This window comes from Myripristis murdjan, chromosome 15 (genome assembly GCF_902150065.1).
Source record: "Myripristis murdjan chromosome 15, fMyrMur1.1, whole genome shotgun sequence".
Classification (NCBI taxonomy): domain Eukaryota; kingdom Metazoa; phylum Chordata; class Actinopteri; order Holocentriformes; family Holocentridae; genus Myripristis; species Myripristis murdjan.
Genome location: NC_043994.1, coordinates 22,288,993 through 22,316,326, shown reverse-complemented (window position 1 = coordinate 22,316,326; position 27,334 = coordinate 22,288,993). Strand labels below are relative to the sequence as shown.

At 41.4% G+C, this 27,334-nt stretch overlaps 2 protein-coding genes across 3 annotated transcripts; one reads left to right on the top strand and one right to left on the bottom strand.

The window, feature by feature from the left end:
- The first annotated feature begins 81 nt into the window (after nucleotides 1-81).
- On the top strand, nucleotides 82-11,861 carry tmem87b (transmembrane protein 87B). Of its 2 annotated transcripts, none has more exons than XM_030070424.1 (19): nucleotides 82-274; nucleotides 1,136-1,196; nucleotides 1,308-1,399; nucleotides 1,518-1,652; nucleotides 1,761-1,811; nucleotides 2,618-2,792; nucleotides 2,953-3,014; nucleotides 4,151-4,334; nucleotides 4,458-4,557; nucleotides 4,833-4,926; nucleotides 5,188-5,259; nucleotides 7,623-7,731; nucleotides 7,924-7,982; nucleotides 8,112-8,215; nucleotides 8,454-8,527; nucleotides 8,646-8,716; nucleotides 8,884-8,936; nucleotides 9,045-9,075; nucleotides 9,709-11,861. In XM_030070424.1, the coding sequence occupies exons 1-19, from the start codon at nucleotides 119-121 to the stop codon at nucleotides 9,748-9,750; spliced, it is 1,725 nt and encodes a 574-aa protein (XP_029926284.1). In that variant the 5' UTR covers nucleotides 82-118; the 3' UTR covers nucleotides 9,751-11,861. The 2 variants fall into 2 exon arrangements, with proteins under 2 accessions (XP_029926284.1, XP_029926283.1); XM_030070423.1 differs by lacking the exon at nucleotides 5,188-5,259 and adding an exon at nucleotides 5,575-5,646 and having other exon boundaries at nucleotides 83-274.
- A 2,327-nt stretch (nucleotides 11,862-14,188) lies between these two features.
- Nucleotides 14,189-26,852, bottom strand: fbln7 (fibulin 7). Its single transcript, XM_030069853.1, has 8 exons — nucleotides 26,580-26,852; nucleotides 24,991-25,153; nucleotides 23,026-23,202; nucleotides 19,538-19,663; nucleotides 18,793-18,930; nucleotides 18,022-18,159; nucleotides 17,386-17,524; nucleotides 14,189-16,356 (listed from the first exon to the last, which is right to left on the bottom strand). Exons 1-8 carry the CDS (start codon nucleotides 26,655-26,657, stop codon nucleotides 15,984-15,986), a joined length of 1,332 nt encoding a protein of 443 aa, XP_029925713.1. The 5' UTR covers nucleotides 26,658-26,852; the 3' UTR covers nucleotides 14,189-15,983.
- Nucleotides 26,853-27,334: the final 482 nt, after the last annotated feature.

Below are 27,334 nucleotides of genomic sequence, written 5' to 3'. Positions count from 1 at the left end.
TGCATGGTGACACGTTGACGGCTCAGGTGTATGTAGCAGAGAGAGGTTCGGTCCTCCTCCACAGGTGTTGCCTTCACGGCGCCTCCTGCAGGGAACTCCTCAGCATTAAGCCATAAACATGGCTGCTGCTGTCAGGATGAGGACGTGGAACTGTCCGACCAGAGTAGTTTCAAGTCCATGGCTTATTCAAACCTTGCTAGCAGTTTTATTAAGCAGCATGAGTGCTGTTATAGCAGCGCCGGAGACGGGGTGGTGGAGCATTACCGTTGTAAATGTGAGTAACTTGCTGCAAATACTTCCCAAAACACTTAGCAGCGGCTCGGGTCCTGGGACGTTAGCTAGTTAGCTAACCTAACGTTGGGTTGACAAGCTCGCTAGCCTTAATAGCAACGCCGGGGTCAAAAATAAAGCGATTTCGTGTAATTTTCGTCGTATATGTCAACAGTTGTAAACGACTATCTTGTATGAGCTGATTTGCCATCACCACACGGAAGAGTGTGTTATTGGTTAGCCCCCGCAGGTTAGCTTCCTTGTTTGTGCTGTGCTAATTCAGCTAGCCACTTGCTAACTAACAAGTTAAACCAGCTGTGCAGGACAGAAAGCTCTTGTAATGTTGATGCAGTGTTGGTGTTGTTGTCTTTCTGAGGAAAACAACAACAACAACAACAACAACCCAAGATTCAGTCATGTCCCTGGGAGTAGTAGGATCAGCCGTTTACACGAAAAGACTCCCCATTTCCTTTAGTACATTAATGTATTCAGCGATATTTAATCTTATCGATCGTGTTGCCTATCACTGACCACAGACATTGTGGGAATTTTTGCACATCATCACTGTTCATTAATGTATTTCATAGCCTTCATGATCAGAAAGTTGCTGGGCTAATAAAAATAGCTAATAAATTGTTGGTCAGTCCTAACAACAGGCACTAGTTTGGACGTGGTTAAAGGAGAACTCTGGTCTTTATCAATAATGCAGGTATTAGGCTGTAAAGTGTCGGCTTCCCACTGTGATTTTCCCCTTCTCCATATCCAGGGTTGGTTAGTTGCCTGAGTGTAAGGTAACACCCCCTTCCTCCTGTTCTCTGGTTCAGTTTGCATGCATAATAAATGATTTGTTTTGCTCCTTACACAGACATCAAAACCACTGCTGTTAAGGAAATCGATGTATAAAGCCACTGACATTAAAATGAAAGGTAGGACATGGAAAACATGATGGTGTGTGGATTGCTTGTTTGAATTGAGGCTCAAAGAGGTGCCACCACCCCCTTTCGATGTTTAACATCGCTTTTGTCTTCATCTTCCAGTCCTGCCCCCTGGCTGCCCTGAAGAGGTGAAATTCACCATTCAGTGGTATTTAAAATTCTACCCCTGTCACAACGAATTCAATAACATTGAGGTAAGTACAGCACCGCACATTCACGTCATAAGGTCTGTTTGTTAGGGGTTTGTTTTTTTGATAATATTCTGTGAGCATGTGAAGAGATGGGCTGACTTATGGTTGTCATCATCCTCAGGAAATGTATGAGAAAACACCTTTGAGTCGAGGGGAGGGCCTGGACCCCAACCCTTTTGGACCAGGAGAGTACATTGAGCACACATATAAGCCCATAACGTGTCACAGTGGACTACGCTCCTTTCCCATGCTCAATGTGAGTTTATTTTTTTACCTGACTTTTTATAACATAGTTACCTGCTCAGCATCGGGACATTTTATACCTGCATGACTACTCTCTGTTTGTTTGGGTTTTTTTTTTCAGAAAGCCAAGGCAGAGCCACATCCTGTTTTGTCATCTGAACACAAGGCGCAAGTAAGAAAAGATAAATGGCCTGTGATTTCAATAGCTTGGTTGATGTCAAGGCTAGCAATGTATTAAGAGAAAACCACCAAAGAAATAACAGAACAGCCATAATGAGCCTTTGTAAATGGCTCTTCAATTTGCTTGTAGAAACAGGGTCCATTTTTTGACACAGCAGTCTACAGTGTGTAGGTTTATGTGGAATGCTCCTCTTGATTAATCCTAAATTTGAAGCTATAACTAAAGCCAGTGGCCACTTACACAAAGAAATATAAGTGCATCACATTTACTTTTAATTACGGTTGCTGCTCAGTCATGAGTAATAAAGCATCTCAATAAATGTTCTTTAGCTCGACTTTTACCCACATTTTGCTGCCCCGAACAGGATTTTATGATAGGGCTGTGTCTTATGCTGACTCAGCAGATATGAGGGTGTTGATGCCAACAGTCTGCATAGCTGTAGGGGTTAAGTACTTGGTCTTTTGCAGGGCAAGATGGGTTAATTGCTAAGTCTCTTGCCTCACAATAAAGCTGGAGGCCAGTCAGCATTGCCAAAATGATCCCAAAGTCACTTGATTCCCAAGACTTGAATCTGGATAAATCTAGATGAATTCCTGCAGTGTGAGATGGTGGACATGGCTTTAGACAAAAATTAAGAGCTTTGTCTGTGAATCACGTCACTGTTAGGATTAAATATGTTCTGCTTTCATAGTTTTTTGGGGGGGTTGAAAAGTCATATACAGTAGTTTATTGGCTGCATCAGAGTGAATGTGAGGTTGTTAACGCTGTAATACATTTCTTTTAAAATAAAACTCCAGGATGAAAATCATACGAGGTGGACAACTGAGGAGTATGACAGTGGCAGCAGCACCATAAAGAACAGCAGCATGAGGCTCAGAGATGATGTTATAGCCACCACGTGGAAGGACGGACCTTACCTGCTTGTTGTTAAGATCTTATCTGATAAACCAGAGTCCAACTGGAACCTAACAGGTGAGATAATTTAAAATATCTCCCTCAGCGAGCTATAAAATAAATGGCTTTTAAAAATAAAAGACATCTAAAATTATGAGTGCCACAGAGGGACACTTCCATTGTTTACTTTGCTCTGCTTATAATAATATGTGGCTAATCTCTGACTGTGTCTTTCCAGTTAATGTCATAATGAAAGGTAGCCACGGCTTCATCTCAATCACAGAATGGCCTCTCATGATTGTAAGTACATTTATTCATCCATGTGTCATCCACTGTGTTTTGCTGTGCTGAAACTAAAACGGTTCTTTGATGACTCCCCCTCCAGGGCTTTGCATGCTATTGCATTAAAAGTCGGCTTAAGTCAGGGTTTCTACACCAGTGGGTCATGGCCCGTTGATGGCCCGCAGGTCCAGTTTTACAAACCCCTTGTCCGATCTGAACATGTAGAGCTCAGTACCGCGCCCGTTACCCGTTAAAATGATTCTGGACCTGATCCAACCTATTAATGCAAAGACCTGCAACCCAGCCTATCAAACAGATTGCTCCACATTGTGTTACAAAATATTGTTTTCAACTTCAGTTTGACTAAATGATGAAGCCACTGACGGTCTTTCTCATCGTTCTTAATCACACTGAATTTCTTCCTCATGTCTGATCTGGCCTGCCAGGATGTGTTTTCAGCAGTCAGTGTCAGTCAGGGCAGTTATTTCACATATTTTTTTTTTTTTTTGACCTGGCAAGATTTTCAAAGAGACATGGTACTTATCACAGTTTTAAAAAATTATAGGCAGTAACTTTGGATGTTGTTGGGTTGGCCTGCTTTTGTGGATCTAGACCTGTTTTTTAAAGTTCTGTTTATTTCAAGGTCCTGCATTGTTGCACAGTTACAAAAAAATAATTTTATAGTGATTATAATTATTCTGATTGAATTTTGGGGGGTATTTATGAGTTTTGTGAAGTTTTTATGGACAAGTCTGATTTATTGACCTACTAGCACTTCAGTTCATAAGAAAAACTGGTAGTAATGTCACCAGATTCACCAAAATATATATTTTTTTTCTTATGGGCCCTGACTTGTTACAGTTTGTGATGAATAGGTGGGCTTTGGGAAAAGGTTGAGATCCAGGGATAAAAGTCTGGAATCCATCTTTGTCAGTTATTTAACTCAAATAAATCGCAAAGATGGCTCCAACACAGAGTGGTATTTTATTGTTTTGGATTTTTGGCATTTCATACTTACATACTTGTGTTCAGTTACACTGCACCACAAACCTGTTAAAAGAGTTATTGTGTTAAATTTGGTCTCATACTAATAAAGGAGAATTGTTCCCATGTGCATTGTGTTTATGCACGTTGTATTTATTTTCTGTCTATAGTTCTACATGGTGATGTGCATAGTGTACATCCTGTATGCCCTGCTGTGGTTTATCTGGGCCGCTTGCTACTGGAAGGATCTGCTGCGGATCCAGTTCTGGATAGCAGGGGTCATCTTCCTGGGCATGGTGGAGAAGGCCGTCTTCTGCGCTGAATATGAAAATACCAATGCTGTTGGCTCTGCCTGTGAGTGTCCACACCTACTCTTTTGCCGGCAGTGACATAGATTTTGTTTTGTCTCCTTCACATGATATGGATAAGGTGTTTGTGTTTCAAATGTAATTTCTCTCCTGTTTCTGTTGACTTCAGCTCCAGGCTTGTTGATCTTTGCTGAGCTTGTCTCCGCCCTCAAGAGGACCTTGGCTCGACTGCTTGTCATCATCGTCAGCCTGGGTTATGGTATTGTAAAGTACGTCACCATGCCTCACCTGTAGTTAATGACTTATGACTTACTTATGACTAATGACTTGTAAAGTCTTTTTTAAATTTTACATTATCTTCACACACAATGCACTGAAGACCACATGGCTTAAAATGTTTTGTGCATGGAAAATATGAAATAAATGGAAAAGAAAGACTTCAAGGCTCCAAATAAGTTGAACACAGCTGTTATCAATCAAAAGGACATTATAAAAAGCCTTCGATCGACAGTTTGATTTTCTTTGCGTCCATCTTCCCTTCCAGGCCTCGACTCGGGACAGTGATGCACAGAGTGGTGGGGCTTGGCATCCTCTACTTTGCCTTTGCTAGCATTGAAGGTGTCCTGAGGATTACTGGGGTGAGAAGTGTTTTTCATATGTCCTATTAAATATGTTAGTCAGTGATCCGCTCAGAAAAAGCAAGACATAATATTTTGATGAATTTATCGTAATTATTTTAAAGAATGTCATAACGAGAAGTAAAATAAAATCCAGAGTTTTAGGATGAAAAAGTCCTGTGGTTTTGAGTGAGCTGTTGTTCCTGAAATCAAACTGAGCAGCGATGTAATTCTAGATAATGATTTTTATGTTTTCTTGACGCGGATGTCCGTTCACTGAAGGGTCGGGACAATGGCCCAGCTCTCATTACAGCCATTGCTCTGGCTGTGTTTGACTCCTTCAGCATCTGGTACATATCCTTCCAGTGTACTTTTCAACATCATCCCAGCAGCCAAACAAAACTTCCCGCTGTCTATGATTGCTATAATTTCATAATAACAAATCAGAGCTGTTTTATATTTAATTCAGTTCAATGATTGTAAGAGCTGGGCTTGTATTCTTTTGTTTTGCTTTGGGTGATCTGTTTTTCAATTCTTTGTAGTCTGGTGAAAGATGCTGTGTGTCACTTGCCTCTTTCTCTCTCTCTCTCTCTTTTTCACTTTTATGATTTCATGCCATCTTGTCCTGTTTCTCATGTTCTTTGCTCCTGCTCTGTCCTCACTTCTCAGGCAAAAGACTCTGACTTGGCTCTGCTGGCCAACATTCCCCTGGCTCTGCTTGACTCCTCTCTGTGTTGGTGGATATCCTTTGGTTTACCTCTCGCCTCTTGCTGGGTGGGTCTCCCCTGCCCCTCACCTCCTTCAGTGATGCCCAAAGTAGACCAAGAGAGATTATCAGCAACTGATTTTTTTTCACCCCTCCAAATTAACTGTGATAGGGTATTAAAAATGCATCTCTGTGTAGAAATGACTGTCTATACAACAGTAATCTTTTCATCTGCTGTCAGATAGAAGATGAAACGCTGTGAAAGCATTCAGCACCCTGGGAGGTTCAAAAGCAGCTTTTTTACAATATGACTTACCTGCTTGTTTTGTCTTACTTACACCTTCAGTGTCCCTGGCTGTGGTTTTAAGGAGTTAAACATAGTTATTACAGAGTTGCACTTTTCAGAGTCCAATTCTGAGGTGATTTTCTTGTATCTTAATATTTAGTCTTAAGTAATATGGTCCACATCATTCTAAAGCACGTGCTTCTCCACTGTTGACTGCAGACTGCAAGACCATCGCTTAAAAACTGGACTTGAGAAAGCATAAATCCAAGTTAATTTAAAACCACAGGAATGTAAAGTGGTCAGCAGTATTCAAAAGCAAGCAGAGAAATCTCATTGTTAAATACTGCTTTTGCATTGCACGGCTGCTATCCTGATTGGCTATGCCCATGTTATCGTCACAGATTTGCCACTTTGTGATTATTTCTCAATGCAAGTCACCCCTTCGAGTTCACTGTAAGTTGTCACCAGTCAAACATTCTCACTGGGTGATGGCAGTGGGTGGCAGGGCATTTTAGCCGCGCTCACAGTCTTCCATCCTCCCTGCTCTTCCTCACCGACTATAAATGAAATCTTGGTATTTTACAGCTGATCTGTGCTCTTAGTCTGATTTGGGCATAAGGGATTTGGTATTGATTCCTGTAGAAACTGTGCATGACACCCCGTGCTAAAGGGCTTCTGGTAGAGTGCAGATCATTCGAAAATTGATTATATACAGTTATTCACCCAGTTATTCACTTTATTACGTACACCAAGATAACACCGGACAGACTTTTTTCAGTGGTATGCTGTAAACATCTTGTTCCACCTCATCCTAAACGGGTTTTATTTGAAATGAGATCTAAGGACTGTACACGCCATTGGAATAAACTGAAGTCACTGTCCTGTCTGGTATTTGCGGAACCATCTTGAGACAGTTGTGCATTATCTCGCTGTAGGTATTTCTTTGACTACAGTCAGACTGTGGCCATCAAGGGTCAGTAACAGTGTTCAGACATGCCGTGGTATTCAGGCGATCCTGTGTGTGAGGGAAACCTTTCCTAAACTGTCACTGCACCCTCAGCAACCTGTGCAGTCGACACCAGGGCGGATCCTTAGATGTGTTGTTAACGGCAAATGTTCACCCTGATATCTGCATGTCACAAAAGAACCAATGTTTGTAGGGCTGTGTGATGTTTTCCACTCTCCAGTTGTCCAGTTGTGGTGATCATGTGCCCACCTTAGCGTCATCCTATTAGCACTGTCTTAGCTGGACAAACTGAGCATTTGTCATAAGCCCTTGTGCACATCACTGTTGTACTAAACAGTTATATCCATACTTGTGGCACATCCATTAGCTTTAACGTGCGTTGCAGTTTTCCTATAACCTCATTCATCAATTAAGCGATTTCACCAACAGGACTGTCACTGTGGGTGTTTTTGGTGTACTGTGCAGTAATCTCTAGAGACATCATAGTACCAAAATTTCCAGATGGTCAGCTATTTCTGAGATGCTGGACTTTGCTGGACAAAATCTGGATGAGTGAGGTGTTTGCTTAAATAGCGGTGTACCTAACAAAGTGAATGGTATAGAATTATACAGTTTTAAAGACATTGTTTAATATATTAATATAATACATACACTTATATGTATACCTGCAGTATGTATGTATATATGGGTGGGTGAAAAGGGCCTTAAGATTGGTTTGTATTATTTCCTACTGTGTGTTGTCCTTGACTGCTCCTTACATATTTGTCAGCCTGGCACAGACCATTAAGACCCTGAAGCTGAGGAGAAACCCTGTCAAGTTATCTCTTTACAGGCATTTCACAAACACGCTAATATTTGCCGTTCTAGGTGAGTGGTATAACTGATCTTGCAATTACAATTAAATTAAAATGTAAGATGTTTGTCTGTGTTCATGACTTGCCATTTTTTCTATATATGCTCTATTAAAGAAGCAAGGAGTTAAGAAACTAGTTTGAGATATGCTTGGCCTCCCTAAGACAAGAAGACTTGTGGCTCTAACCCCTCATTTGTCTTTCTCAGCATCCATCATTTTCATGGGATGGACTGCAAAAAAATTCCATCTTGCAGATTGTCAGTCTGTAAGTACTTATTAGCATTCACCAGTTTTTGGTTGTTTTTATAAAATGTGACTTAAGTGTATACATTTCTGAGGTGTTTGTTGTTGTTGAAAGTTTATTTCTGACTTTTTTGTCGCCCCCTGTGGATAGGACTGGGTTGAACTGTGGGTGGAAGATGCCTTCTGGAGGTTCTTGTTCTCCATCATACTACTGGTCATAATGTTTTTATGGAGACCTTCTGCAAACAACCAAAGGCAAGTACTGACCCAGCACAAGAATTTCTTCAAACTAACATGTTCTCAGCTCAGTGCTCAGTAGTAGTTTGTCAATTTTAATATGCTATTTTATGCTTTATGCTCTTTTACACCATCACTTTGCCAGGGGACTACAGATGACAATTGGCCCAAATGGCTAAATCTGGCACATCCACAATTTTGTTATTTTTATTAATGTGCATTGTCCCTTTTTTAAATAAACTTGTAATCTCGTCAGGTATGCTTTCACCCCACTGATCGATGACTCTGATGATGAGGAGATTGAGGAGTTTCTCGCAAATTCAAATTTAGGTATGATGTCATCTTGGAAATGTTAACAACTTTATCCAAAACAACACATTTTCTTGTAAACATGACCTTTTAGAGTGTAATATTATTTATTTTTTCTCACCTCATTCTTCATTCACAGCTGACGGCATAAAGTTGAGAGCAGCTAAAAATGAGACAAATGGCACAGTGAAGCCTGCAGCAACCAACCCTGTCAGTATCCAAGTGCACTCAATTTAAGTTAATTGCACCTCTGCTTAGCCAGCTTTTACTTTGTTTGGTTTCTTTGTTTAGGTTGAAAAAAATGCAACTACACACAAGTTGACATATCTCAATAGATGGCAGTGTTTAGTCATTTTTCTCTTTTTCCACCTGTCCAGGATGAAGACTTGAAGTGGGTGGAGGATAACATTCCTAGCTCTCTGACCGACGTGTAAGCATCATATCGTATTAATTAATCCAGTTAAGTGTTTCCTTACACGGCATGAGAGATTGTAATGCTGTGATCTCCCTCTGTTTTTGGTCCTGTCTGTTGTTGCAGAGCTCTACCAGTCCTGCTTGACTCAGATGAGGTATGAACTGTAATTATGTTGTTCCTTTTTACCTTAGAAAACTCAAATTAGATTTGTGGATATGTATAAGTCTCTCCCATAGCTAGAACAAAGGAATTAACATTGAAATTGAGTTCAGTTTCTATGGGAATTAAGAACTTGGTTGATGATGGTAGGGCAGGGGTTTTCAAACCTTTTTATGTTTTGAACTCTCAAGTTGACTTTGTTGTGTTAAGCAATAATTTGTTTACATGACAAACATGAACACTGACCAGTAGATTAAAATTGATGAAAAATTCACCCATGCATTTATTTTCTGTAAAAACAATTTCTGTTCAGTAAAATTCCTCACTTTGCTGGGACCTCCTGGAAACCCTTCAAGGACCTCACTTTGAAAACCACTGTGCTAAGAGACAAATCCTAGAGCTGCTTTACTGCAGGTTAAATGGAGACTGCCTTGATGACAAAGTGGCAAAATCCACAGTGAATTTAGCAGGAATTAGAGGCATATTTTCTGGTTTATACCTTTCGACTTACTAGTGGAACCAAGTCGAAAGAATAACTTGTAATTTTTGTTTTTGGCTGAACTGAAAATGCTAAATACATAAGAACATGGTCAGAACTGCAAACTATATTGTGCATATTGTTTTTCAGGAAATCATGACTACCAAGTACGAGATGTCAAAGATGGAGTGACACAGAAACATTTCCAGCCATCGGTGGGCATCAAAGGAGCTTCCAGCTGCTGTCCATGACTCTGCTGCATTCAACAGGGTTTTCTCCAGGGATTTCCGGCAAGGTGGTGCTGGCGTGCCATTCAGTGTTTTCAGGGGATCTTCCCGGTTTGCTGCAAATTCAGATGGAGACGCAGGCCGGTGTTCAAACATTTTGGGAGACCCTCGCTCATCTCTGCAGCCATCCAAGAATGCTGGACTCTGCCCAGCTTCTTGGATCTGGCAATTACCATCTGCTTGCCTCTTATTTTCCACAAGAGGAAAACGGTATCTGTCCTGTCACCAACCAGTTTACCTTCTTCCTGATGTAATCAGTTTTGAGCCTTCCTTTCCAAAGAGAATGTTACATTTTGTAGTCAGTGCTGTATTTATTTGGTTTTTTTTGTTATTTTCATGTGAAATTATTTTATCTAAGGATTTGAGAACAGTGGCCCTCATGGACGAACACTTGGTTAAAGGTTTCTTTTTGTCATCTGTTAATTTTACAGTCCACTATTTCATGGGCTGTTGCTGACATGCTTATAAGCAGCATCACTGATTAGTGTTAACTGCTAGCATTAGGTGATAATGAATGAAAAATTAAGAAGGATAAGTTGGACATAGAGAATTTCTTTTCTTTTCTTTTCTTTTTTTTTTAGACAAACTACCATTGTTCATTGCTTATCTAAACCAGTGTTGTGTATTGTGCGGACAGAGGAAACACAAATAACTCGACACCATCAATATCAGTGATTGATTTTGTTCAGACGGTATCTTTTTCAGCATGTGATAATAATTAAAAACAGTACAAACATGCAACCAGGAAAGCAACTGCATAAAGCAATGGGTGTTCATGTGAGCGGTCTCAAGCACAAGTTTTCGAGTTTTGTTATCAGCACACCAATCTGAAACCATAGACTATTGAAAAATTGCTTTTATGCACTTTTTGAAATCAAAGCTGTGCCTACATGTGTTTTTTGTGTGAGGCCTAATCTATCATGGTGTTTGGGTACATGTATCAATGTATTGTTTTGCCTCTCCAGAGGTGAAATAGCATAAAGTCTCAGTGAAGCTGCATCGTCATTATTAGTGTTTGAGAGAGAGAGAGAGAGAGAGAGAGTGAGAGGGGGAGACTGCAGGGATGCAAGAGTCATGCAGTTTGAATTAAAATGTAACTTAATGTTGTAAAAATGGGGGTTTGCTGTTTGTTGAGGCAGTCGTGCTTGTGTCGTGAACTTGGTGTGTGTGTGGGTTGGAGGTCTGGAACAGAAGAGCAATATACAGTACATGTTGACACAGAGGGTTGCCCTCCTACCCTCTTCTGTTTTATATTGTCATTATTTATTTGTGTTTAAAGTGTACTTAAAAGTTGTAACAGTGTTTGTTCAATCATGTTTACACTCCGTTTGTGTGCTTCCTTTATTCCCTGACTTGGACCTTGAACAGACTCACAGCATATTAAGTAAACACAACAAATAGCGTCTGGTTTCTTTTTTCACACCGGGATTACTTGCGTTGGTGTCAGAAACACTCTTATAGCATCAGTTCACATTAGTCTTAATACATTTATGTTTCAAAAAATGTTCTTTGAAGATAGCTGGCCTGGTACTACTGCCCATCAGTATGGAGTTTGGACACTGTTGTCTTGAGTTCATGTGGTGGCAGGGCTTTTAAGTTTTGTCTGCTGTACCCATCCCACCCAACAAAGCATGGAAAAGAAGCAAAGTTATGAGTGAAAGCACAAGTTCATCACCAGAATGGGTTTAAAATCGAACTTTAGGTTTTGTGTAAATCTAGCGACTATGTGTCAGAGAAACCCGGAACAATTTGTGCTTATGATGGCAAGTCATTTTTTCTGTTGCGTAAAACTATATCCACCTGCCCTGGACCTTGATTATTTGTACAGATGGGCTTCAGCTGACTCCTGTTATTTCATAATTCCACAGGTGGAGAGGTGGCTGGATAATATGACTTGCCATTTTTCAGGAGTTCAACTTCAGAACTGGGCTTGAACTTTTCATACCAGCAATTTTCCTGTCTCCCTTCCTTCTGATGAAGTGTGTATACCCAGATTAAATATTAATTTGACACAGAGGTGCATTTGTTCTCAATGATTTCATGACCGGTTAAGCATCACATGTATTTTCCCAAGACATTTTTAGTGTTTTTTGCCACACCATTTACAATCTGTCTTTATAAAGCTGTCTTGCAGACGTGTTAAGAAACCACAGAATTAATGAGCTGTGAATTGGCTGCTATTGTAAAAGATAAAGTAATAAATGTTAATATTACACAGTGAATATAATTAAGAGAGAAAACCTGGAGAAAACTTTGTCAGCCTAGTGACTAAATTCTCAGGTTTCACTCAGGTCGTTAGCCTTTAATAGGCTTTTAACTAAGAGGGTTGAAATATGTGAAATCTAAAAGCAGCCGTACATATTTGTCATGTCATGATTACCAGTTGTTTTTCACAAAGATCAGTTACTACACACTGCTTCCTTAATTTAAGATTCACTGAAAGCCAAGGGCAAGAATATTATTATACTTTGGCTTCAGATGAACAGTTAATACTCGCATGTGAAACAGACAAGCATGAGAGTCTGTACCTTTTGTCTGTACTGATGATCATGTTTCAGACCCAGGGCTGCAGCCTTATGGGTTTAAAAGACCTGCAGTAAAGGTGTTTTGGAGATTCCACATGCCTCACTTCCAAGTGCAAGGTTGTGAAGTCACCATAAAACCAACAAGTTTTTTTTTCTGTGAACACAAACAGGAAAACAAGCCTTAATTAAGAGAATTGGCTCAGAGTCAGAGTGTATGTTGAAATCCAGGTTCCCTGTAACCAACCATTTTTACATCTGAGCAGTAAACAGATCAGTACCACTCCGGCTTCGGGTAATATTTTTAATTAATTAGAGTTATTTGCCACGGATTAGTCTTCAAAGGCCTATCTGCTCATCAGATTGCGTCATATATAATCCTGGGATTGTATTTGAAACATGAAATTTCATTATGCAGCGTGTTACGCCAGACAGTAGCCCACTTTTACTTTCAGGGATGCACACAGATATCTTCATTCTCCTCTCCTTTACGCTCACACACTTCTGGACACTTTCCAAACATTTATCCCACATGAAAGATGATCCACAGGCAACCTCTGCCGTTTCCTGCATAATGAAAGAGGAGGAAAATGCCTTACTATGCCCACTATGCCTTCCATTCTGTAGTAACCCCCTGACAACGTGCTTCTTTTTGTTTTCATAGGGATTCATAGGGCGAAGGAGAATTTTTACTGTTTCATGTGAAAATAAGTTATGATTTTACGTATTGTTTGAACAGGCAAAGTGAGGAGATGTTGATTCAGGAAGATGGAGTATACTGTATATGGCTTAGCAATGGGCTTGGAATCTTGAGAATGTAAATGCATATTATTGTTTTTTCGTGTGGAAAAAGGCACCATATGTGTTGTTATAGTATATGACTATGAAGCTTTTGAATCAAACTAGAAACAGTGCACTCTGAGCACCAAAGTCTGGATGTTTCTTAGTGTTTGACATGAAATGTACACATCAGTTAAAAAAAAGATCCTGTTTAGACTAGATGGCTTGCCTAAAGGCCCTCACATGTGAAGAGGTATTTTTATGATTAGTCTCAAGCAAATGGCTTGTGTTATGTAGCTCAGTGCTCTCCAATTGTCCCCTGCAATATCCTTCCGCCTCAGAACGGCCGAAACATGTGAACATCAAACAGCTTTAGTGCGGGCTTCAAACAAAGGCGGCGATGTGAAGACTTGTGGCATGATTACTGCAGGAAGTTAGGCCTGACACTCAGGCACATGGGCATTTTCATTGTCTTGGGTTTTACTCCTCACCACCCACCCGCTCCTGGGAGCATGACTTTCTTTTGATCTGCTTTATTACAATCTAAACCCCTGGAAGCATGGAGAGCTGAGAGGAGGACATAGCAAAGGATGATGAAAGCACATGTGGTGAACATTAGTCTTCTGTTTCTCTGACAAATAGACACACATTAAGGTATATTTTAATATCCTGTTGCTTATAATTATTGTGGCTTCTTGTCTAATAAAAAAAAAAAAAAAAGTGAAATGCTGTGAAATTCCTTCAGTTTCTGGGACTAGTAGGAAATACAGCTTTGACCTGTATTGTTTGAACAACTGTATACCGCTGCCCCGGGGTTTACAGAGCATGCTCTCTTCCTCTGCAGCCTTTTACCATTCATCTGAAAGAGCTTTTTATAGCCACCCAGTGTTTGTTTGTAATTCCAGATGGGAGCTATGCATTGGTTTGCCATTCAATCATTCAAATTGCATTCATAATGAATGTAGAATGAAAACAGCTATTATCACAAGGATATTTAATCCAGCACTGTTCCACATCAAGTAAGGCAGCTCTAACAAACTCTGAAATGTTGGACTGACTTTATTTCAGTTAAGACAAAGCAGTTACGTAAAGACTAATTAACATACCAGATATACTGTGTAGTGCATTGGCTCGCTTGCCAAATAATCTTTGATGAGAGTGTAGTTACACAATGTCTTAATAACATACAGAATATGAGTAATAGGAGAAGGTACATTATTGCGTCTATTGTTAAAAAAAAAAAAAATCTCTCCCTTAGTTGTCATTATAAATGTTTCTTTAACAAAGCAAGCCGATAAAAAAAACAAATATACAGTATATGATGAAAGATAAACACACTGCTTATATTACAATGTAAAATCCAGAAAGAAAAAAAAAGTCCAATAAATTAGAGCCACGGGAGCACTAATGTCATGTAGAGATTTATGACTCTCGTTAATAAAGCAAGGGCAGTGCATCAGCCCCAGGGCCCTCCCCTGAGCTACACAGAGAAACTATGATAGGACAGGAAAAAAAAAACAAAAAAAAAAACATACAAGCAACAATACAACAAATTTTGCTTTTGTTTGGCTACCAAATCTTATTTGTACATTCAATAACCCACTCAATAAAGCACTCACATTAAAGGAATAGTTCATGCAAAAAGGAACGTTTTGTCTTAATTTTCTGCTCATCCTCTTGCAAGTTGAAACACAGGTGTGTGTCAGTACAAAACACAGGGACGCAGCTAGTGCAGCCTCCTACAAAACAACTGGAGGCAACTTGGCAACTTTTTGGAGTTCAAATAAGGGCAAAATTACCCCAAAATTAGTCCATACAACTTGTGCAGCACGATGCACATCCTCTGAACTCACAGGATCGAATCTTGGGTGGAAGAGACTTATATTTACCCTACAAATATTACTTTTCACAAATCTTCACAATAGCCTTAGCTTCACGTGTCCATGTTCTCACAAACTTTAACCAGTTTCAAAATTTCAGCTCTAGGGAATGAAGCCACAAAAGGTGGGAAAGAGACCAAACTCTTTCAGCTCATGTGTTGTTAGTCTATGCATAGTACAGCATTGTGAACACAGACATACAGGAGCGTTTGTGTCTGAATTCACGCATTATGAGAGAACTCTTCCAAGTTCTTGTCAAGCAAAAGGTTTTGGTACCTGTTATTGAGACCTGTTTTGCTGTCAAAGACTATAATGAAAGTCTGCCTTAAATAATGGTGTAAATGTAGTTGTTTTTACACTCAGGATGTGATCGTTTGGCTTCAGAAGACTTGGTACGTGCTCTACAAGTCGTATGGAGTCATTTTCTTATCATTTTTTGCCCTTTTTGGAACTCTAAAAACCTGTACCTGTTGACTTCAGTTGTTTTGGGGACAACAATTACAGAGTTGCACTAACTACCTACCAGTGTGTTGCATGGACAAAAATACCTCACCTGCCTCTCAGCTGGCACAGGCATGAGTAGATAAGGTGAAGTTTTCATTTTTGGGTGAACTGTTCCTTCAAGAGTCACATCATCAGTCACAGTTGATACTGAACAGACTTCAAACTCTATGTATAACTGTTTTTGTTTTATTGCCATATCATGACTGTTACATTCTTAATATAACTGTTACAGATCGGCTCCTCGCTCCCTCACTCTTGCTGAATTTCATCATTCTCAGATCTCATGTTTGGCCACTGGGGAAACACAGGCCAGTGTCTGCCTGGCCACACGAATGGATTAGTGATGGGAGATGACGTTACAGTATCAACAAACTCAGTGCCCATTATATACTCCTCCTCCTTCCTCTTTGACCCTTCTCTCTCTTATGTCTCCCTCCTCTGGAAGACTCTCCTCAGAAGTTATAAGGTGAAACCAGAACATGGACCTTGGCCACGTGCTTAGCCTGAAAGGTGCGGTCAGAGTACTCAGACATGTCCACATCGACGCTGATTTCCTGCGGCCCGCGCAGCTGCTGCACCAGTATCAGCTCACCAGTCTGTCTGTCTGAGCGCTGCATGATGAAGATGCTCCTGGAGTTGCCCCCTACTATGCCAAAGCGCAGGCTGTCGGGCCCGGTGCGACCAGGTGCAGCCGCGGTGGCCATGCGGAAGAGGGTGGCGGGAGTCTGCAGGTTGGAGGGCAGGGACAGGTAGTGGAAGGACACGGTCTTAGGAGCCAGGTGGCAGGAGCGGCTGTCCATTGGGCAGGGGTTTCTCTCACATTGACTACAGGACACAAAAGCAGTGAATGTGAGACAGGCAATACAGACCAAAGTGGTAAAATATTTGCGATTCTTAATGTATTTATCTAGATAACACACCGGTTGTCACAAAATGTGGCCATTTTCTTACAGAGGACCCGGGTACAAATAGGTTACATAATTAGTCTATCCCCCTGGGAAAATAAATAGAGGGCTAAAGTGTTCATAATTCCTTCCTTGTGACTTCAAGAGAGGGGACACACAGACACATGCAAGCACACACAAACCACTTTGACTGGTCAAGTGCCCTATATTCTTGGAGCTTTTTCTGCTTTGTGGACCAGCACATGTTGGAACGACAGGAAACATGGGGCAGAAAGAGAGAAAGTGCCTCTTTAAGCTTGTCCTCCATCTCCTCTGTGTACTCTAAGACCCTGCAGCTTGCCGTCTTGATTCCCATCTCAAATAAACTGTCTTACTCGATTCAGGCTTATGAGTTTTACTCATAACATTTGTTCATCCACTCTACTGGCAGCCGAGCGGTATTTTACCACATTGATGGTTCGGTAGGAGTAGACAGAGCCACATTTCATGCCTTCAAACGAGGCAGCTTGCCCGTGACTGGCAAGTACACAGTCAGAATGAGGCCAAGAGTGCTTGGAAGTTGTAATGTCTCTGATCGTTTGGCCGGGACACAAAGGCTCTAGAGGGTCCAGTTTTAAAAGTAAGAAAAAAAATTATTCAGGGAGGTTTTGCTGAGCATGCATACTCATAGCCAGGCATGCCTTGCATCTTCCAGTTCCACTATTGGCCACTAAGTAGAAACTGTAGAAATTGGAGGTTTGGTGTCTTGCTCAAGGGTACGCTCCAGTGTTAAGTCTGTCTCTCCAGGTTTTGGGTTCCCACCGTCCCCATACAGCAATAGGGCCAACAATTCACTATGGAAAGGCACACTTGCTGAAACATTCTGATTTATCTTTACAGAGATGTACCCAGATAAAAGATTACAAAAAAAGAACAAACAAACGGGACTAATTGTGGTGTATCTACTCACAAGGGAGATGTTTTAACGTAGCTAATGTTGCCGTGAGAGCGGGGACATTCGGGGTTGACGCACTGGAAGCCTCCCCCTGTGTTGATACAAGTTGTCCCACGGCTACAGTTGTGCTGCTGGCTTAAACACTCATCCACATCTGGAAGACAAAACAGCAAAACCATGTAAGAATGAGAAGCAGAAAGAGAGAGAGAGGCAGGAAAGGAGAAAAGAAGAGAAACAGAATATTTAGCCGCCTGGCTGTCTCCCTGCTTCCTAGTTACCACAGTCAAAGCAGGGGGTGCTGTGCTGTGATTGTTTATTTGGTTCTTTGGTTTAGTCTCCCCCAAACGCCTCATGTCCTAAGGATCCCTTCAGCTGGGAAAGGGTGAGGTCATTCATTCCACTGGCAAGCGTTGTAAGCTTCAGGGGTGCAAATGAAAGTGAGAGCAATGTCTGAGGCTGACAGACACCTCCGCAGGAACTGAGCGTTCTCTTGCTAAAGCCTCTTCCCATCCCCCTAAGTGTGGTGACCTAATGGATCGTGCAGAGTAAATCATACTGGAGGTATTCCTCTCTGGAGATGCCTACCCAGCCAGACCCACAGCCAGGGCCCTGTGAATGAGCCTTTGTCCTCAGCTCCGTCCTGTCACTCACCCTCGCAGCTCCGTCCATCTGGGAGCAACTTGTAACCGCTGGGGCACGAGCAGTGGTAGGAGCCAGGGACGTTCACACACTCATGGACACAAAGCTTCCCTCCTTGGTCCAGTCGGTAAACTTCACACTCATTCACATCTGTAAGGAGGGAGAAAAAAATGCATGAACATGTGTGCCTTACATACTCATTACATGACCACGCACGTGGCAGACACTGGATAAATATACTTAGAAAGGAAGGGGGAGGCAGTGTGAGAATGTAAAGAATATAGAAAATAATGGAGATACAGTCTCTTTTATCTGCTTTTCTCTGTTTAAGCAGGATGTGTTGGCCCTTTGAGTGTCACAGACATTGACATCTTCCTTACAGCCACATGAAAAGTTTGGTGTCAAAATAGTACTGAAGCAATTTTAACTTAACTGTAGCGTAAATGATGCTATGATACTTGATCAGTTTGTAACCTTTATACAGGTATCATGTGTCTCTGACAGATTGCTTCATATTTTATATATTGCTTCATCTAAAATATGAGATTTTCTAATTCATTGGACAAGTGAGAGATTCATATATTTAGGGCCACGTCTTTAAAGCAGCAGCAGGATGTGTGGAGTGAAGAGACCACCTGTTAATCAGAGAACCCCTGTTCAAGCCTCCATAACAGCAGGTTTCTGCCCTGCCACATTGAGCACCGTTGTGCTGTAGCTGACAGATGCCTCATTGTGGATGGGCTCAAGCGAAATGAGAATTTCCCCGCTGGGATTATGGCTCACCCTGGCAGATACTTTTGTCAGAGGTACCACTCATGTGAAAGCCGGCATCACAGCTACAGTGCTGGGCTTGGTCCACCTTGGCACAGCGAGGCCTCCGGCTGAACGCGGGGTCGTTCATTACACTCCACTCGGGTGGTGCTGCACACAAAACGAAATGTCAGAGACAGAGCTTACTTGTCAACTTGTGCTAGCCTAACAAGAACCTGTGCAACACTCAGTGGCACAATATCTGCACAAACTTGTTAAAATAGCACTGAACCGACTTTATCTTTAACTTAACTGTAGCCTAAATGGTAGAGGATAGAAGGCAATAGTAAATATGTTGTCCACCATGAATGATTTACTCCCTTTACCTCTAATCAGTTACAAATACATCCCCTTGTTATCCCCAGTAATGATGTTTAACAAAGGAATAAACAAATGATGTAAGCCCCCCGAGGCTAATCAGTGCAATCCTGTAAATTATAAAATGCAATGAAAGGCCGCTTTTAAGTTTTTAGGTTTTGATCCCATCATGGGGGACAATTAGACAAAAACATATCAGTCAACCAGTCCTATGGCATGTGCATATCCAAACATATTCATGCAATGAAGACACATACTGTACTTTTTCTTAAGTGTAGGTAGGCATCTTGTAGAGCAAAGCCTGGCATTTCCCGTTTGGAACGTGCATTAGATTTAGTTACTGTATGGTCATATAAAGGCTCAACGAGGAAGCTCAGAAAATAAATTGTGTGCTACTGACCCGTCTGGGTTTGGTGCTGGCAGTGAGAGCCACTCCAGTTCTGCGGGCAGGTGCATTTGTATTGGTTAACACCTTCCACACAGGTACCTCCATTTTGGCAGGGGTTACTGGCACACTCACTCACATCTGCAGACACAGAAGAGAGTTCCCAACTCGTGTGTGCTAGTTAAGGAACCTAAATCATTACTCCAGCCGTCTTCAGTCTGGACCCTATTTTCCCATTTTTTCCATCATACCAATTGATTCTGACCAAAATCACATCTGTTGCTTCACTACAGAGTGACTTGGTCGCCTGAGTGAGTGGCTCTAAAGTACAGTCACACGGGGCTAACAGACCCTCCAAAAATCAACCCCGAAAGCATGTCTTGTTCAAAACATTGACAATTTTCGCTGAAGTGAGACGAACTGGTAAAAAGGTGAAAATGAAAATGATCAAAGGTCTTGTTTTTCTCATACAGTTTGGGTAAGACCTCCTTGTGTACTCTGCCATCAGCTACAGCTGCCTGTCTGCATGTGCTGCTGTGTACCGTAGTGCCAAACAGACAGTGAAAGTTGAATAACCAATAATGTGATGAAACCTGTGTGCTTCTGCCAAGCTTGAAAACTAATGACCACCAGGTGCTTGACTAAAGAGTCGGAACGGAGAAAACGTCCTCAAAACGGCAAAATGAACTCATTGGCCCCGTGGAAGGCTTATAGCTGAAACGGCAGCCTGTCTGTGGTCACATTAAATCCTGTGTTTTCTTTTTTCATGGACAGCACATTTTGAACTGCCCAAGCTAATAAGTATTCTACATAGTCAAAATTGTCAGGACATACAGAAACTGAAGATTGAAAGAATGCATTTAGTTTAAGCCTCAACATGTTGAAAAAAAGACATACTTTTGGTGGTTTGGGATCATTGGACTGCACTAGCCAGCTCTGCACCAAAGAAAGTACGATATAAGACGCTTTATGAAGGACTTGACAAGGTTTTAGTTAGAACCGAATGGTATAGTGGAAGATATCGCTAGTCATAAATGGCTCGTTGATTAATTAAAGCTATTTGCATTTGAGAGCGTAACAGAGGTCATGACTATCTGACATATTGGTAAGCACAAAGCAGAAGGTCCTTGAGGTTCCACTGAAAAGCAGCAGAGTACAGTGTGTCACTTGTAATAAAATACGGAAAATCATGAATGAGCCTCTGTGAGCTCTTCCTGTCTCCGATGCACACAGGGCGGTGATGAAAGCTGGTCTGCCCAGGTTCCATAACTGATACTCAAGAATGGGAGACTGGTACTGTCATTTATGGACACAGCAAGGAACTCCCTTTTTATCTGTGCTCTACTGACTTTTGTCAACTCTAGGAAGTGATGGCGGCTTGGTGGATCCCAATAAAAGTATAAAATTGTTCTCTTGAAATTGAAATAAGGTGCTAATTGATTAATCAGTGTTGTTACAGAGTATGGCTGCAGATGTTGTGTTTTACTCAAATACTTTTACTCAAAGCATATGAATCATCAGGAATGGTGGCATTCACCAAGCAGAGCACAAGCATGCAAACATTTTCGGCGACACATTATACTGAGAGCTTTTTCCATTAGTAAAACAAACCGTTAGTGGTTTGCAATGAACACTGTCACTTCATGTTCCTTTGAAAACGGCTCAGGTTTATAGCAATTCCACTCTCCAGGTTCTCACACTAAACTCACTCATACTAGTACTTTACAAGAGCTGCTGTGGCCTCCACTGCCCCCAACATGTGGAAACTCTCACTGGTCGTTCTCACTGTGTTCGATATTGTGAATGTCTTTGAGTACGATTAAAAGTCAAGAAGTAAAAAAGCATAGATGACAGCGTGGAGCAAAAGGAACAGATGAAAAAAATCTGCCATAGCTAATCAGACTTCAGGCATCTGAGTATACATTTAGAACAAAAATTCTTTCATTCACCTGCAAATGTTTAGCTTTAGGACATAAACATTACCCTGTTCTGCACCATTTAAACCTTGCTAGAATTTCCATTAGTTGTGGTCAAACAGTCGCTGTAAAGAATTATCTCATGTTTCTAGGGACCTGCTATTATTAAACAGTGATGGAGAATTATGATAAAGTGTTACTGTAGATCTGGGAGACTATTCTTTTACAGCTCTAAACCTGCCCTGCTCAGGAAAAAAAGGACAAACAGCCCAACTTGCCTTATCATCATAGTAAGTGTAGTAAGGTCTCAGACCACTGCAGAGCTGCAAAAAGGAACGCAGCACCCAGCACCGCCGGAGCTCTGAGGCCACTGTATACTGGATGACCGCCAATCCCACTCCTGTTTGTTTGGCTTCCCCGAGGGCCACCACAGGGGCCCAACATGTAAAAGCCCACTTCACTCCCCTGGATATTTTTAAAGTCTTTTTGACAATTAAGTTTTTCACACTCTATCAATAGTGCCTTTGAAGCAAGACTAAATTTAGACCTCTTGGCTTTAAAAAAAAAAAAAAAAAAAAAAAAAAAAAAACATGCACTGAGATAATACTGTGTCGGATCAGACCGTTTCATTTTCTTTTTTTTTTTTCAGCCATGAACATCAACAATCTAATGCACATTTGAACCATGCGTGCCACTTGGAATTTCTGGAAGAATGCCACCAGTGAAAGCTGAAGGAGCTATCAATAGCATGCTTAGCATATTTGTGTGCTATCAGACCATGGGCTTGGTATAATGTGTGGACCTAACCCCGTCCAGTGGGACCCCTGTAAAAGAGCCAGGGGAAACATGAGCAAGGAGGGGATTATCTTACAGTAGCCCAACCACTTCTGTTCATGAGGAGCAGAGACACAGAGGGGAAGGCACCCCACAGTGGAATGCAGTACAGGTGTTTTTCTGTGTCCAAGACATTTAATGCCACTTTAACGAGGGCTTCATTCAGTACGGTTAGGAGCTCCAACCACCCTAAAGAATGGTCCTTTTCTTTGCCTGTCTTATCTGTTTGTGCGAGGAGCCCCTTTAGACTCATGGGCTGCTGTCTCTTGCAGCCTAGCATTCAGGCGCCGCTGGGCCAAGGTCACCCTGAATGGGTGGGGGGATTTTTCCTCAACAGGCTGCATAATGTGCAGACATAGCAGTCCTGGCCCAAGGCATTCCACCAATTCATAGAGAGGTGGCAATGAATACAAGCTAAGTGGATGCGTGTGTGTGTGTGTGTGTATGTGTGTGTGTGTGTGTGTGTGTGTGTGTGTGTTGGGGGGAGTTCTTAATCCTATGATGAAAACACAACTGAAGTGACACTGCATTCCTCTGCTCACTCATTTTTTTTTTTTTTAATATTACCTGGTCCATCCCCTAACATAATAGTTAAAAATGAAGGATTGTGGCATAGTTTTTCTAGCTGGTAAATTACACCTAATTTTATTGACTCCACTTCTCTTTTAAGGGTGAAGGCTCGTGTATATGGTGTTTCTCTGATTTGCTATAAAAACCTTCAGGTGTGTTGGAGAGAAACACCTTTGTTCCTACCTTTGCAGATGGCACTGATGCCACTCCAGCTGCCATTGTCCTGGCATACCCGTGTTCCCGGACCAACAAGGTGGTAGCCCTGGGAACAAGTGAAATGGACCTCATGCCCCACAGCGTACTTAGAGCCAAACTTCCTTCCATGGGTCGGGGCTTCTAGGGAGGGGCAGGTGGTAGGAGCTGTGGGAGAGAGAAAATGGGAGGGAGGTCGGTCACATGCAGGGTAAGCCTCTCGACATCCTCTGGCATTCTGTGCCTGGGGATATACACGTGTCACTGGGCAGCGTATAGCCTTCATGGGAAATGGAGGTCCAAATGCCTCATTTAATTCAGTGGAGAACAGGACATTTTTATGAGGCAGAATAACAGAGGCTTGGAACAGTCAGATGTTATGCTACGCTTACTCCAAGACATCGTATTGCATGCTTTGGAATTTTCAGAATTCCACGCTTAAATTCAACATTGCGAATAAATTACTTTGTCTTTCAGGACAGCTTACGCCTCAGCCAACTAGAGAGGATTTTTTTTTTTTTTTTTTTAAATCATCCTTCTTTGACTAGATGTGAATACAACCATCACTACACCTGAGATGCTTAACTGCTATTGTTTATTGATTATGCTAAATGTTGATTTGTATGGAGAGCGGTGTTAGATTGGCTTCTTTATTGGGAATAATCAATGGATCACTGTGAAAATATCCATCTCATGCAAATACTGACCACTTAAGTGGTGGGACAGAACATTTTCACTCTTGTCTATTTCATTTTGTTAAGCCTTCATTGCCGTGAATGTAGAATATCAGCTTCTTCCTTTCCTGCCAAGAGCTGTCCACAGAGTTATGGACTGCACTGGTCCATCACCAACAAACGTCCATTGGCCTCGGTGCCTGCTGCCAAACGACACATTTCCACTTCCCCTTCAGTTGCCTGTCAAGTGCCGAGCTCTGTAACTGAGAGGGCCCTGCTCTGCTGGATGAATATATGATCCCATAATAGCAGAAGCCATCACTGGCTTTCCAAATCTAAATGCTGTTGTCACTGATTAAGGGAAAAACCATAGGATCAAACTCCAAATAGCTGATTGTTCCTAAAATGTCATAAGTCTGATATCTTGGAATCTTCTATTAACTTCTGAGCTGAACTTCCCAGACTGACCAAAATGTCCCACCTCAAAAAAATTATGATGTCATGTCATGCCTGCATGTTGACATTTGCACACCATGGAACTGAGAGACGGTGAACTGAGTGACCCGGGAATCTCTTGCTGTGAAAATTAACACATAAATGATCCAGATATAAACACACAACCCTCACAGGTAAAATGATTCCCAGACTTCTAAAACTTACAAGATACACACTCACTCCTTGTTTCTTGCTTCACAGCTACACATATACTGTAGGCTCGGTGGTCAGTAGACATCTAGATAACTATTTTGTATTTTTATTAGCCTTTTTACATGTTGCTGTCTCCTCTGTCATGACTGTAAAATAGCAGCATTTTATTATCTTGACTGGCAGGCTAGTCAGGCAACAGCAAGCTATTTGACGGTGTTTATTGATTTTATGAAAATTAAATTCTACCAGTGAGCTTCAAATAACACACCATATCCTGTTGATCTTTCTTTTGTGACAACACCACCAGTTTTACAAAGCATGGTGGACTTGTGATTGTAGAGTTTTACCCAGATGAAGTGCAACTCTGAGATACCGAGAATTAAAGTTTTAACATTTTATACCCCCTGACAAAACTATTACACTTAATATCATTTAAAGTATTTAGGAATACTCTCATGAGTTGAAACAATGAGAGAACACCACACAACAACCATAAAGTAACATTAAATATCATCAGTGGGTGAGATAAAAGCTTACACCTCTAAGATTATGATATATTTGACAAGAAGAGAAGCTGATGATGATAATGATGGTGATGATGGTGCATTATATTTGTCATTCTGTCATTACTCACCAGCTGACTGGTCGGCTTGAGGCAGTTTTGAGACAGAGTTCTGAAGCGCCGCCAGCTTGGACTTCATGATGCGGATGCCCTCGGTGAATCGCATCTCTTGGCCCTTGAGAAATTTCTCCATTTGACGCAGCACCCCAACCACCTGGTGCTTATCCATGCAGCTCTGTGAATAAAGCATAAGTACAAGAAAGAAATGCTGTATAAGTAAAAAAAAAAAAAAAAAAAATACTGCAATGACTTTCCAATATGAAACCTAGGACGAAAAATTTCCTCAAACACTTTAAGGGTCATAAAATATGGAATATGGGAGGTGTAATACATTTAAGTGCAGCTGTGGAGCCTGATGTAATCAAAGCTAAATCCATCTTATTTGTGGGTACATGGTAGTTATGGTTACAAAGCTGACATTCCTTATGTTTTTCTTGTCATTAAAGTATATTTTATCCCCAGCACTGACAAATTTGTGTTCATGGGATTTCTATTGACTACCTCTGTGATTCATCAACCTACCATAATTTCTTTAAATCAACACAGTCGTCCTTTGCATTTCTTTTTACCACTTCCCTGTAGGCCTCGTGGCACTCACATGTGAGATATTATACCATGTACCTCTTTTTCTCTCGTCCCCACTCCCACTGCAACCTACACACCCCCTTCACTTACTACCCCAACTCCAGTGGCAGACACAGCTGGACAAAAGCTGTTTGGCAGATGTCAGCGGGACCTAAGTCCAAAATGCATGGTTCTCTGTATATTTTGCATGGCAGTAGGAAGGGACAGGCTCATTGGATAACAAATCCTGAATGGACAGGCTTTGTATTCAAAATAGCATGGGTGCCATGAGCAGTTACTTGAGTGCAGAGGCTTGGTAAGCCTTTACAAAGTTCCTCGGAGAGAGAGCACCTCTAATCCTTTGTGAAAAGTTTATTAATCACATGCTCATTGGAAAAGTGTCTCAGAAACAGCATACCTTGAATTCTTGCACTGGCGTTTGGGTGGATTTGTACGAAAACAACTCGCTTCAAGATGTAAGACTGAAAATGCATAATGCACATAGTTTTGACCTGTACACCAGTCAGAACAGGACAGTGCTCTACTCCTCATGCCCCAGGCAAAAAGGAAATGCCACCGGCTGACAAGACAACAGGGGATTCATATCCAGATGCTACAATAAACCTTCTGGCATTTTCAAAAAAAAAAAAAAATACACTTACCTTGGAAAGTGTTGGAATTGTGTGTCAGATCACATTCCTTTCAAAGTTTACAGCAATGTTCAAAAGATGTAGTGAAGCTTATAGTGACACATTATTCATATAAATACTGGCATTATAATATGTACAACAATATGTGTATGCAATGTGTATGTGTGTGTGTGTGTGTGTGTGTGTGTGTGTTGCTGCATTTGGCTATTGAAATTTAATAACTTTTCAGATGACTAACAACTTTTCTGAAAACATGAACTCCATCTCCTGTTATTTACTCAGCCTCATCAGATTTTTTTTTTCCAGTCTGGTATAGGCCTAGTGACACAGCTCACAAAAACGTGTCATTTCTCCCGTTAAACCTGTAATGGTAGATTTTCTTCTTACCTGAACACCGGCATGGCTGCTCTGGGTTGCTGTCACACACAGAAAAAGCAAACAGCTGCGCAGAAGAGACAGTGCCATATCTGGAAATCCAGTGATAATAATCTAACAGTGCTCCTTATTAGTTTGTTTGTTTGTTTTTTTGTGCCTCCAGGTTTTGGTGGCTTTTGCTTGGTTTCAGTAACAATCCCAAACCACTGCGCTCTTGTGTGACTTTCCGTGCGCCGGGCTCAGGAGGGAGAGGATGCTCATCAGGTGCCTGCCGTGATGCGGCCGCTGGTCCGGATCTGCGCTCCGGGATGGTCTGCAGCCTTTGCGCTCCGCACGCCACCTAGGCTTCCCAAAGTAATAATCCCTCCCACCGAGATACTCCCCAAAAAACTTAATTTATTCCCCTTGCATTCCTCTGTAACAGACGGTGCCTATTCAAGACTGGTGGTTAGGGAAGTTGCCCACAGTATAAAGTAAAGGCTTCTCGCTGTACTTGGCACATTTTTTTTCTTTGTAGATTGCAGTCTATTTATTTATTTGGTTGTTTAGGCTATAGCATATGTTGCTGACAGTTGTATAAGTTGTATAATGAGCAATATCATGTCCTGTTAAAGCCTTATGCCCTCACCTTAAGGCCATATGCATAGGTGTTTAGGATTGCGATATAACATATTCTTAAAATAACATGACGTAGTATATGAACGGTGTTATGCTCTGGTATAACGCAGATCATCAGGTCTGACCGGACCGGCTGAAATTAAACGTTA

What these genes read in the sequence shown, in the direction of transcription:
- tmem87b (XM_030070424.1), top strand. Translation starts at nt 119, where the DNA reads ATGGCTGCTGCTGTCAGGATGAGGACGTGGAACTGTCCGACCAGAGTA. An exon ending in CACTGACATTAAAATGAAAG is followed by an intron (nt 1,197 to 1,307) that starts GTAGGACATGGA and finishes TTCATCTTCCAG; the next exon opens with TCCTGCCCCCTGGCTGCCCT. An exon ending in AGCCTGCAGCAACCAACCCT is followed by an intron (nt 8,717 to 8,883) that starts GTCAGTATCCAA and finishes CCACCTGTCCAG; the next exon opens with GATGAAGACTTGAAGTGGGT.
- fbln7 (XM_030069853.1), bottom strand. Translation starts at nt 26,657, where the DNA reads ATGGCACTGTCTCTTCTGCGCAGCTGTTTGCTTTTTCTGTGTGTGACA. An exon ending in GCAGCCATGCCGGTGTTCAG is followed by an intron (nt 25,154 to 26,579) that starts GTAAGAAGAAAA and finishes CTTTATTCACAG; the next exon opens with AGCTGCATGGATAAGCACCA. An exon ending in CCAGCACCAAACCCAGACGG is followed by an intron (nt 18,931 to 19,537) that starts GTCAGTAGCACA and finishes TTTTGTGTGCAG; the next exon opens with CACCACCCGAGTGGAGTGTA.